The sequence below is a fragment of the Nicotiana attenuata genome, chromosome 2 (assembly GCF_001879085.1).
Source record: "Nicotiana attenuata strain UT chromosome 2, NIATTr2, whole genome shotgun sequence".
Taxonomy (NCBI): domain Eukaryota; kingdom Viridiplantae; phylum Streptophyta; class Magnoliopsida; order Solanales; family Solanaceae; genus Nicotiana; species Nicotiana attenuata.
This window is the reverse complement of record NC_031990.1, coordinates 76,577,992-76,590,779: the sequence shown is the minus strand read 5'-3', so window position 1 is coordinate 76,590,779 and position 12,788 is coordinate 76,577,992. Positions and strand designations below refer to the sequence as shown.

General features: G+C 36.7%; 3 protein-coding genes across 3 annotated transcripts; 1 reads left to right on the top strand and 2 right to left on the bottom strand.

The window, feature by feature from the left end:
* LOC109213150 (nodulin-related protein 1-like) lies at positions 476 to 1,272 on the top strand. The gene has a single exon (XM_019376909.1). The coding sequence runs from the start codon at positions 578 to 580 to the stop codon at positions 1,115 to 1,117; it is 540 nt and encodes a 179-aa protein (XP_019232454.1). The 5' UTR covers positions 476 to 577; the 3' UTR covers positions 1,118 to 1,272.
* LOC109213140 (uncharacterized protein At3g61260-like) lies at positions 1,291 to 3,393 on the bottom strand. The gene is made up of 6 exons (XM_019376901.1): positions 3,196 to 3,393; positions 2,997 to 3,091; positions 2,419 to 2,649; positions 1,992 to 2,331; positions 1,824 to 1,905; positions 1,291 to 1,743 (listed from the first exon to the last, which is right to left on the bottom strand). The coding sequence occupies exons 1-6, from the start codon at positions 3,216 to 3,218 to the stop codon at positions 1,552 to 1,554; spliced, it is 963 nt and encodes a 320-aa protein (XP_019232446.1). The 5' UTR covers positions 3,219 to 3,393; the 3' UTR covers positions 1,291 to 1,551.
* Positions 4,774 to 6,599, bottom strand: LOC109213130 (pentatricopeptide repeat-containing protein At2g20540-like). Its single transcript, XM_019376893.1, has one exon. The coding sequence runs from the start codon at positions 6,549 to 6,551 to the stop codon at positions 4,965 to 4,967; it is 1,587 nt and encodes a 528-aa protein (XP_019232438.1). The 5' UTR covers positions 6,552 to 6,599; the 3' UTR covers positions 4,774 to 4,964.

Sequence of the window (12,788 nt, the reverse complement as noted above, 5' to 3'; positions counted from 1 at the left end):
TGGATGGATTGTGTCGTTTTGTCGTCGTTTCATGGTATCACGCACTAGTAATATAATGAATAAACTTGCAATATTATAAAGAAAAATTATGATACGGTATATAAAAAAGGTAGGGTAAATGATAAAATAAAATTATTTAATAATAATGAAGGGTGAGATTGAGAGAAAAAGACAAGGTAACGATGCGACCACACCAAATCGGTCGTTACATAAAATGGCACATTTCATCGTTACGTAACGACTGATTTAACGATACGATACAATAAAATTTAAGTAACAATTAAAATAAACATTATATTTAAGGTAACAACAGCTGTAAGTAGTGACTTGGTTACACGGATGACGCACCGAGTTGTCAACTCGTTTAAGCTTACCACGACGTGTTGACTTGTGCTACACCAAATACGAAATTACCATGATACAGCCCTTCGTTCCCTTAAAACAAAGTTAATTATCTTTAAACCAACCCTTTATATATATATATTTCCATAGCCACCATTGTTCCTTCACCAATACACGAAAAATTGACAATACTACTTCATCAATATTCGTAATCGAGCTAGTTCTAATTTATTTCATGGATCCAACACAAGCCAGAACTACCTCCGGAGCCAGCCATTCGTCGTCCCATAAGCCCAACAGCCACCCAAAACCATCCAAATCTGAGCTGATGTCCAGCGCTAAGCTAGTTGCCGACGCGGCCAAAGCAAAACTCCATCACGAGCCAAACAGTAAGGTCGACAAGTCTGAGCTCGCCGGAGCCGCCGCTGACCTACTTAACGCCGCCTCACAGTATGGCAAACTAGAAGAGAAAGGCATCGGCAAATTCGTCGGAAAAGCAGAGACTTATCTCCACAAATACGAAACTTCTCATTCCACCACCACAACCACCACCACTACTGGAACAACCACCACCACCTCCACGACTGAACACACGCAGTCCTCGGCGCATACAGGGGGAAAACACGAACAATCTGGAAGTGGGTATGGCGAGTACATTAAAATGGCTGAAGGAATTTTCAAGAAACATTCCGATGGCACCCACTCATCGGAATCCGGCGGAGGTAAAAAAGGAGAGTATCTTAAAATCGCTGGAGATTTCTTGAAGAAGCATTGACTTGTACTATGTGAATTCCTTTTTATCATTTGTTTTAGAACTTTTTGCTGCAGTTCTACTATTGTTATATATCAGTGGATAGGTGTGATTTGTAATGTGTGGCCTAGGCTGCATTGCCGATGGTGCTAGCCAATGAAAATAATTTTGTTTTAACATGTTAAAACTGTCATGTCATTTACATAATTGTTTTTTATTTACTAAAATTGGTCCTATTAACATTCATTTCCTGCCATAATATGTCTCAAGGGAATGTAGTAATGCGATAATAACAATTGTGCCTCGATCAGAAAATATAGTTTGTTTATTTATTCTTTTCCAACAAAAGAAGTCAAGTGACTCAGTTTTCTTGAATCTTTTGCCTGCACAAAAGTTAGAGATATCTTCCAAATGTTAATGTTGTACATTATTTAAGGCTTTCTTGTAATTGAACTTTCTTAATAGCATAAACATGTTGGTGGCATTTTTCCAGTTGATCTGATTTTATTTGCTTTCTCTTTCACCTTGAACTCTTCATTTTCTTGGTTTTTCTCTGCTTGTGATTTGGCCCCTCCTGCTATGTGTTCAATCCTTCCAATATCACTGTAGAAACTGTCCCTTGCTTTCGCCCTTCGCTTGTCTAATTGTGCCTGTCATTCCATTTAGCATACAGTTAGCAAATGAACAAGATTCAGCAGATCATATAGAACAAATTGGAGATAAAACCAACCTCAGTTTGCTCTAAATGGCGCTTTGCCTTTTTCTTCTTTTTAGTCTCCCAGTCATGTATTACTTTCTTGAGCTTCTCATACCTGAAATTTCTCTTATTAGTTATAGGACAACATTTTGGTCAAGCCTAACGTAGAACCACAACATAGTTGTCAATAAGCACACATACCGTTCTTTGATCTTTTTCATCTCTTCTTTCTCCCAAATATCCGCTTTAGAATTTCCAGTTCCTGGCTTTGCTGTAATTGGTCCTTTTGCCATCGCTAGTTGAGACGTAGATTGTCTAGTTGGCGGTAAGGCAAGCTCAGGCGCCATAGTCTCTGGCGTTTTAGGAGTTGTGATGTCAATGTTCTTATCTGCAAATGTGGAGTTCTTTTTGGTATCTGCAGAGGTTGCATTCTTCTTAAGGGATGGGACAGGGTTGGTACTTGGTTCTTTATTGACCGTTGCTGTCCGTATTACAACATTTTTGTCTTGAACTCTTGAACTTGATTTTGAAGCTTTGGCATCTGTTTATGAATATGGAGGAAATTATATAATATGTTATATATTAGAAGAAGAAAATCTAGAACTATTTCAAGCCTTGTTCTAATTACCTATGGATTTTTGAGGTCTCTCATCTGCTTTACTTTGTATCTTGCTTAAAGGTTTATCAGCTCCACTACTTGTCTTTGTTTGTTTTCTATTGCTCTTGTCTTCAATTGATTTTACAACAAATGCAGCTACAGCTACTGCAGTTGGGTAGTCAACACCATTATTCGAGTCGTGATCCCGATTCGTCTGTCTTGTGAACTGTCTTTCTAACCAGCTAACGGTTCTTTTTGTCTCTGCCAAAGAAAAGAAAATGAAAGGACTCATATAATTTTCGTTTGTGTTTTCAAATATTCTGATTCTGAAGAGCCCCACGACTTTAGTCTAGTAGAAAGAGCACAACACGTGATGTGGGGTTAGATATACATTTAAGGATTCAAACTCTTCCGCACACAAAAACATGATATTTAAGTGAAGAAGGAGAGATGGGCAGACCCATTATTCAACGAGTTTCGACTCGTGCCCTACTGGCTCTTAATCCTGTATTTGTTCGATGAGAAATGCGAGTCTGTTTTGTCCACTTTCTTCGTCCCCTAATTTATCAAAAAAGATTTAGAATTTGAAGATCCTATTTACTACATACCTTTTGACGTTTGTGCTTTCTGGTGTGGTATTCGTCTGCCTCTGTTGTTGCTGCCCCCATCTTTCTCTTCTTCCCCTTCAGCAGAGAAACTCACCCTAGAAGAAATTGTTAATTCTCATGGGGGAAAAAGGAACACAAAATATTCTTGATAACTATATTTTAAAGGAGGAAAAAGACAGAAGTTTATGATTTCCCTTACCTCATTGGCTTAAGCATATCCATCCTTTAGAATGGTAGCTTAGTTTGAAACTATTTGAACAGTGAATATCTGATTGCTGACTATTTGAAGAAGTATGATTTTGTTTGGATTCCTTCCTTCTTAATGGTTGATGCTTTTTCACGAAGAGGTTGTGATTCCTTTCCTGTGAACACTTTTTAGGTTTCCTTTCTACTTTGTACAGACTTCTATTTTCCAGGAAACTTGAACAGAATAATCTAAATATTCTCAGCAGTCCTTTTTCTCATTATGCAATCATAGGATATAAAGTGCCTTAATCAAAATTCCATCTAATGTATCAAACGAATCTTAGAATGTTGGATGACTAAAACATTGTAGCATGGCTTAAATTAAACTCCATCTGGATGAATTTCACAAATTATACAAGGATCACTGCCGGAAAATCAAAAGGGCTGTGGTAAGGAAAATATATAGGTTTACTGTAAACACGGGTGGCAAACGGACGGGTTGGGCAAGATGGGTTATGTTAATAAATGGTCATTGCCCAACCCAGCCCAAAGTGTACTTGGGCTAAGATGGGCTGGGTCAAAATGGGCTAAACAATGGGTCATAGTCCAACCCTAACTGTAACGAATCGTTATGTGTCTGTATAGATATGTGTTACACCATCATCTGGACTGATATTGAAGGATTTTGAATAACGCAAAATGAATAGAGATACTAAATGAGTCATGAATCGTAAGTCACTAGTTCAAGCTCTTTTTTTTCCCGTTCATTTTCTTTTTCCGCAACTTTACTTCCTCCGGTTCACAATAAGTATTCAATTTGCTTTTAGCACGCCCATTAAGAAAATACTAAATTCTATACAAAAATACCTACTATGACTAAACTACCCCTAATTAAACATTTAATGTGAGGAGTAAGAAAACTTTTTAGGGATATGTACATAGGGGTTATTTTATAAAAACAAATTGAATTCTTTCTTGATTACATAACTGGACACTTATTTTGAACCAAAATGAAAAAGCAAATTGGACACTTTTGTGAACCGGAAGGAGTATAAGACATGAAATTCTTGAACCAAAAAAAGAAATTCAGGACTCCCAAAAAATGCAAACGAAAACATGTTTAGTCCAAGATAAAGTGTCCATTTATACTTTGAAGATGATTTATAGGATTCATCCAAACTGGAAAAAAATCAGTTACTCAATAGGTAACACAAAAAGAAAAGGTGAACTCGAGATCCAAATGTTATCGTATATTTTATTTATGGAAAGCCACCTGCAGGTTGGCTGAATTCTTTATGTGGAAAAATGTGATCTCGTAATCTTCAAATTGTTATCATAATTTAATAAGAAATTATACAAAATATAATTGGTCAATCTTTTTGTGGAAGCACATTTCTTATTCTTTCCACGAGGTCCATTTTCTTTCAAGCTTGGTTTTGTCGAATCTTTAATGGAAAAAGAAAAAGAGATACACTAATAGAGAAAATTCCCCTAATGTTTGAGAAGAAACTTTTAGTTATTCAAATTGTACAAAATGACCCCAAGGGCTTTGGATCTTTGGTAAGAACGTAACGCATAATGTGTAGGTATTTAAGAACGCACGCTACAAGTTGGAACCTACGGTAGACAAAAGTTTGGTATTTAAAACACAGGAGTTAGCCTATTATTCATCGAGTTTCACACCACGCATCAGCTAATTTTTGGAATTTCTCGGTTCCCAAAATATTTTGTACAAAATGCATCGAGAAACCAAAAATATAATTCCAAAAACCAACAAATATATCAATTATGAGAAACATGTATTACATCTGCACTATAATCGTATTGATTATTGATAGTTTCCAAAAGTTCATGGATTCGAACCAATTGAGGGTGAGTTTTCTCTGCTGCAATAAATTCATGAACAACACCATTGATCTCAAGGGAGCTGCAACCTGGTACCTTGTCTATATATTGGCTTTTCATCTTCTTCCTTATCCTTCTTGCATTATCATGTTTACCTGCTGCAACATAAATATTCGAGAGTAGAACGTATGCTCCGCTATGCCTTTCTAACTGCACAATCCTCTCAGCAGCGGCCTCAGCTAAATCGACTAGTCCATGATTCCCAAAGGCGCTTAGTAATGCTCTCCAAGCTATTGCTTCTTCAGAAGGAACGCTCGACTTAGGCATGTTTTGGACTATGTTCTTTGCTTCCTCTAGCAGCCCGGCTTTACTGAGGACGTCGATAATGCATCCATAATGTTCAGATTTGGGCTCAATATGATACAAATTACACATCAGATTCAACATATTTAGACCTTCATTTGCCATGCCTGCATAACTACAAGCAGTAAACATTGAAACAAATGTAACATCATCCGGCCTAATCCCGGTACTTTGCATCTCATTGAACAACTGTAGGGCTTTTGAACCATTTCCATTCATAGCAAATCCTGATATCATAGCATTCCAACAAATAAGATCTCTTTGAGGCATTTCATCGAACAGTTCCTCCGCTATATCCAAGCAACCACATTTCGCATACATATCAATAAGAGCAGTGCCTAATTTAACACTCATTGACATTCTTAACTTCTCCACATATCTATGAATCCAAATTCCAATATCAAGAGAACCCAAATGAGCACAAGCAGAAAGTACACTAACAAAAATGGCTTCATCAGGATCAATCCCAGCCATTTGCATTTGCCTGAACAATTTTAACCCTTCTTTAAAACAATTATTTTGTACATAACCAGATATCATAGAGCCCCACACTCCTCTATCTTTCACTGGACATTCCTCAAAAGTTAATCTTGCTTCATAAACATCCCCTCTTTTAGCGTACCCAGAAATCAAAACAGTCCAAGACACAACACAATTGCAAGGAATCTCATAAAAAACCAATCTTGCAGCTTCCACATTGTCAATAGCAGTATACATAGCTATTAAAGTATTACCCACAAAAATATCAATCAAGAACCCCAATTTCAAGATTTCCCCATGAACCAATTCACCAAGATTACAACTTTTCAATCTGGCACAAGCTTTCAAGACATAAGGGAGGGTATAATTATCAGGGTACATTCCAATTTTCAACATATATTTGTATATCTCTATGGTTTTATTGAGCTCGCCCTTAAGCAAGAAAGCTTTGATCATTGTATTGAAAATGCAAATTGTGGGTTCTTGTATTTGTTCAAAGATTTTCCATCCATAAGTTGGACAACCAAAATTAGGGTGTGAACAAAAAGCCAACAGCCTGCTCAAGGCAAAGCTATTTTGCCCAAGTCCACATGTGATTACTTGGGCGTGTGATTGCTTGAGTTGTTTCATATTCCTGCATCTCTCTAGTAGGAAAAGGCATCTTTTTGTGCATATTGACATTAGCCTTTGCTAACTTTTCATTTACAGAAGAGGAAAGGCGTTTTATTGTAGCAGCATGTTCACTCTAATACTGCAAATGGTGCTAGAGTAAGAGATTAATGTACATATTTTAATAATTGTTTATAATTGTTAATATACATACGATTTGACTTTTTATAAGCAAGTACAAAATATTTTACACTATCAACTCTCATAACCAAGGCTTCATCACACTTTTGATAGTTCGGTATGGCTACGTTCGTTTCCAATTTAAAAAAGGAGGATAAGTTATGTTCATTCCTTAAATATTCTCTTCCGTTTATTTTATTTTATGTGATATTGTTTGACTAATCATAATGTTTAAGAAATAAATAACGTCTGTTGGTTTTTGTCGTATTAAATGTATGTTAAATTATTTTTATGGCTATAAAAGCATGACATTAAGGTAAAATGATAAATTTAAAATATTAAAATATATTATTATTTTTTCTAAATCATAATAAAAAATGTCACATAAAATAAAATAGAAGGAGTGGCAATAATGCCATACAGAAAAGGAGAAAAGAAAAAACCAAATCCATATTTGCTAAATCGGACTAGAGCCTTTTGGATTAGCTAATTGTAAATAAACTATAAGCTTTTAGTGGTGAAAAGTATTTTTAAGTGATGAAATTAATGTTATAAAGGCGAAATATATAAATGGTCCTCTTAAATTGTCTGTAACCACCAAATAAACGCCTCAACTAAGGCCTTTCAAAAATTTTCTCTTTTTTTTTTTTTTTCTGTAACTTAACTAACGGATTCCACTTATCCTCACTCTTTCTTCTACCTCCACCTCAAATCACTGTCTGCTACTATTTTCAACGCCTCAACTTTTACTATGACAAATTATCCACATATGAGAAAATGGATAAAAGGGCAAAGTGGTATGGCTTTGACAAAATGACATCAACCCCAAAAAAAAAAACATGAAGGGCTTATATCCAATATAAAAGAACTAGAAATTCAACATAAAGATGATTTTAGTTATGTATATTTTCTTTGGATTTTGGTCCCATGAATTTCAATTTGACAAAGAATTTAGTGTCAGAAATTACCGTCTCTTCTAGAGACTTCTAGTGTGGCCCACATATAAGGTAATAAATTATTTACCTTGTCTCCCAAAGGAAATAATATATCAGATAATATTCTGTAGTTATGCATATATAATAGTTTCTTTGATGGAAAGAAATTACCATATATTAGGAGTCCCTAGGGTAAGTATAATTTATGGAGAAGTCCCTAGGGCTAAAGTATTTGCCTAAGAGTCCCTAGCCTACCTATAAATATGCTTGTGACTCCATCAGTCTGGCATCCTACGATAGGCACAGGCTAGAAGGCTCTCTCAGTTTTTCACTAAAAGTTTCAAGGCGATTCCCTATAACGCTTGAGCAACAATGGCTGAAGATACGTTTTATATTTAATTCCGCTGCGTTGGCTCTGTATTTGTATTCGAATTTCAACATGTGGTATCAGAGCCTCCCATTAGCTATGTTGTTCAGTATTCGGAAAATTGTTGACGCAATATATGACTGTTCAAATTCTTGTATGACTGAATACATGAATCACTGTTCTGATGTTATACCATCTTGTCTACGCTTTTCGTTTAATAGTTCGAGTGCATTAAATAAAGGCTCGATATAACTTATACTCCATTATTGGTTATATATTTCACTGTTTTATGTTATATGATAAGTTTCTAGGCATCTCTGTTTTGTGTTCCACCCGTTTTTAATATTGGAATATTGTCGTCCCATTATTCTCTTGGTTTAGACTTCTTTGATTCGTTAATCACGATAGACCAAGATTATGTAATTGAACACGGAAGTCAACCGATGCTTTAACCCTTTGCGACATTCTTGATCTGCTATTGGGAATTTTAATAAGATCTAAGAATTGTTTTCTATGCAAACACCTTTTTTAACCATTAAGCAATCGAACTTTGGCCAGAAAAGTCTTGAAACTTGTTTTAAGTGTAGTCTTATTTAGCTATGTGGATCAATTTATTTTCTTTATGGGTCATGCTTAGTTCTTAAAAGCGATAATCATGGAAGTGTTACTTTTCTAGTGTAACGATCCGACCAGTCGTTTTGAGCTCTAGCGCGCCGTTCAGCAGTGTGAGGCCACGAGCAGCTTCATTTCAGGTATTATGACTTGTACGCATGGTCGGAATTGAATTCCGGGAAGTTCGGAGTTGATTTGGAAAGATAATTCTCATTTCGGAAGCTTTAAGTTGAAAGAATTGGCTAAGATTGGATTTTTGAGTAAACAACCTCGGAATCGGGATTCGAAGGTTCCAGCAGGTTCGTATGATGATTTCGGACTTGGGCGTATGTCCGGATCAGGTTTTGGAAGACCCGGGAACGTTTTGGCACCTATTGTGGAAGTTAGCATTTTTGGAAGAATTTCATAAGTTTGGGTGAATGTGCATTTCAGTGTTATCAATGTCCGCTTGGGATTTCGAGTCTGGGAATAGCTCCATATAGTGATTCTGGTGTTGGGAGCGCAATCGGAAGTGAATTCGGAGGTCCGTGGGTCATTTTGGAGTCATTTGGCCAAAGATAGAAGTTTGAAGGTTTTTGAGAAGTTTGACTGGAAGTGGACTTTATTGATATCGGGGTCGGATTCCAATTCCGGAAGTTGGAGTAGGTCCGTAATGTCGAATGTGACTTGTGTGCAAAATTTAAGGTCAATTGGACGTGATTTGATAGGTTTTAACATCGAATGTAGAAGTTTGAAGTTCTAAAGTTCATAAAGTCCGAATTGGGGTGTGATTCGTGAATTCGGCGTTGTTTGATGTGATTTGAGGACTTGGGCCGCAGATGCGATTTTGGGCTGAAGGTGAAGGACCGCAGATGTGGTCATCTCGCCGCAGAAGCGGGACCGCACCTGCGGGTGTTGAGGCGCAGAAGCGGAAAGGGGAGCCCGGAGAGAAACCGCAGGAGCGGTAGAGGGGCCGCACCTGCGGAACCGCATAAGCGATCATGTGACCGCAGGTGCGGTATTGCTGGAGGCAGTAAGGTTCTTTAAAATCGGGGGTCTTGGCCATTTTCCTCCATTTTTACTCTAGTTGGGCGATTTTTGGAGAGCTCCAAGAGAGGGATTTCATCATTCAAACATGAGGTAAGTTAATTTCACCCCTTGTAAGTTAAATATATGGTTTTGTTATGGATTTGAGCATGAAAATTGGTAGAAACTTGGGGTTTGAGGGAAAACCTAGAAAATTGATATTCTCGGATTTTGACCACGGTTTTGGGTATGAAATTAAGAGTAAATTATATATTTGAGTTCGTGAGGTTATGAGCAAACGTTATCTTCGAAAAATTTCGGAATCCGGGCACGTGGGCCCAAGGGCATTTTTTTCAACTTTTCGATCGGGGTTAGGAATTGTCACAAATTGGATCATTAGGAGTAATTGAACGTATATTAATGATTTTGCATAATTGTTGGCTAGTTTTGGAGCATTGTGCATCGATTCGAGTCTTCGGAAGGGCGTGAAATGCCGGTTATGGAACTTCGAAGCGAGGTGAGTCTCCTTTCTAACCTTGTAAGAGGGAATTGTCCCCATAGGTGAATTAATTGGATTTGTGCTCCTATTTGCGGGGGCTACGTACGCACGAGGTGACGAGAGTCCGTGCGTAGCCACTATTATGTTTAAGTCCGGGTAGTTTAGGATCCAAAAGTATGCTATACTTGGAATATTTGTGATCTTGTTGATAGTTGAACTGCTTAAATCACGTCGAATCAGTAAATAAATTTCTAGAAAAGGATTAAACTTCATTTTCCTGAATTGTCAAAAGAGAATTGGCTTTTCCTTGGATAATTGTTCTCTGATGAATTCTTGATTTGATTGATTGTTGTGTTTATTTATATTTGACTGCGTCGTATGTATGATTTGCGAGTGGGGTAATAGATGCATCTATGGTTCGCGCCATTCGACCCTCTAGTAGTGCACAGTTTAAATATTATTGGATCGGACCGTACGACCTCGGCATGATTTGCGCATGCTTGTATAGCTTGCCGTGAGATTTATAGATGTTGATAATTGTTCTCCCTGTCCTGAGATAAATGCTTAAATGATGGAATTGAATCTGGAAATTTCCTATTAATAAAAGAACTGTTTATTTGCCTCATGCTATAGAGTTAAAGTCATTTTATGAATATTCACGACTCACTACATTATTGGTATATTATTATTGGACCATTAGTAAGTGTCGAAGCCGCCATCTCGTCTCTGCTTCTTCGAGATAATACTTACTAAGTACACGTTGTTTTCGTACTCATACTACACTTGCTGTGCATTTTTGTTGCACAGGCACATGCATCTCCAGCGGCCTAGTGGGCATAGCGGCATGGTTGATACGGAGACTTAGGTGAGCTGCACTTCTCGAGGTGACCCGCAGCCAGCAGAGTCTCTTTCAGATTACTTTATTTAATTCTGTCCACCTTGTATCCTGGACAGTTACTGTATTTTAAATTCATTCCTAGTAGATGCTCATGCACTTGTGACACCGGGTTCTGGGATGTTTATGGGGTATCTTGATTGACTTTCTTGAATTTCATATTTAATTTGAAATGAGTATCCTCTGCTAGTAAAATTGAAGGAAAATTCGAGTTTTCACGATTATTTAAGTGAGAATTTAGTTAAGAAATTTTGGTTGGCTTGCCTGACAGCAGTGTCCAGCGCCATCACGATCCTTAGTGGATTTTGGGTCGTGACAGCAGATACGTGTCGTTTCTGTAACAAGAAAAGACACTTTCAGAAAGATTGCTTGAAACATAAAGCTTGATTCAAATAGAAAGGTACAATTATTGATTTTATATGTTTCGAATCAAATTTAGTAGAAGTTCCTAATAATACTTGGTGGCTTGATTCTGGTGCAACTGCTTATGTATCTACTACGTTGCAGGGATTCCTTACGATCCAAATAAGGATTTCTTGTCCATGGGAAATTGTATGAAGGCTCCAATCGAAGACATAGGAACTTATCGTTTGATCATGGAGACTGGATGTCATCTTGATCTATTATAGACTCTTTATGTACCTTCAGTGTCTAAAAATTTGATTTCTCTTTCAAGACTTGATGTTTCTAGATTTCATTTAAAGTTTGAAAATGGATGTTTTAATTTATATAAGAATGCTATTTTTTATGGTATTGGTTTTCTTAGTGATGGTTTATATAAATTGAAACTTGGTATTGATTTTTCTGAATCCCTTCTTACTGTTCAATATAATATTGGAATTAAACGTAGTTCACTAGATGAAAGTTCTGCTTACTTGTGGCATAGACATTTGGGTCATATATCCAAAGAAAGTTTTGAGAGATTAGTAAAGGATGAGATTCTTTCGAATCAAAATTTTAATCATCTTATTATATGTTTGGATTACATAAAGGAAAAGCAAACTAAGCATAGTAAGAAAGGTGCCACAAAAAGCACCCAGCTTCTTGAAGTTATACACACCAATATTTATGGACCCTTTGATGTTCTATATTTTGGTGGAGAAAAATATTTTATCACCTTTATCGATGATTTTTCACGTTATGGATACATCCATTTTCTGAAAGAAAAATCTCAAGCAACAGATGCTCTCAAAATGTTTGTTAATGAGGTTGAAAGCCAATTAGATAAAAAGGTAAAAATTATTATGTCAGATAGAGGTGATGAATATTATGGAAAATATAATGAATCAGGACAATGTCCAGGTCCATTTACAAAGTTCCTCGAGGAACGTGGCATATGTGCACGGTATACTATGCTAAGAATACCTCAACAAAATGCTGTTGCAGAAAGGCGTAATCGAACACTTATGGATATGGTTAGGAGCATGATGAATAATTCGTCATTAACCAAATCATTGTGGATGTATGCTCTTAAAACCGATGTATATTTATTAAACAGGGTTCCTAGTAAGGCAGTTCCAAAGACTCCTTTTGAATTGTGGACATGAAGGAAACCTAGTTTAAGGCACCTGCATGTTTGGGGTTGCCCAACGAAAGCTAGATTTTATAACCGCATGAAAAGAAATTAGATTCTTGAACAGTAAGTGGTTACTTTATTGGTTACCCAGAGAAATCTAAAGAGTATGTGTTTTACTGTTCAAATCATAATTCGAGAATTGTTGAAAGCGATAATGCAAGATTCATTTAAAATGGTGAAGTTAGTGGGAGGGTTAAAAAATAAAAGTGTAAAAATAACAGATGTGAGGGTCAATGTTCC

Excerpts from the sequence above, each read along its gene's own strand:
- LOC109213150 (XM_019376909.1), top strand. The coding sequence starts at position 578 with ATGGATCCAACACAAGCCAGAACTACCTCCGGAGCCAGCCATTCGTCG.
- LOC109213130 (XM_019376893.1), bottom strand. The coding sequence starts at position 6,551 with ATGTCAATATGCACAAAAAGATGCCTTTTCCTACTAGAGAGATGCAGG.
- LOC109213140 (XM_019376901.1), bottom strand. The coding sequence starts at position 3,218 with ATGGATATGCTTAAGCCAATGAG. Across the intron at positions 2,332-2,418 it reads GAGACCTCAAAAATCCATAG|ATGCCAAAGCTTCAAAATCA; the intron begins GTAATTAGAACA and ends ATTCATAAACAG. Across the intron at positions 1,744-1,823 it reads GCCATTTAGAGCAAACTGAG|GCACAATTAGACAAGCGAAG; the intron begins GTTGGTTTTATC and ends ATGGAATGACAG.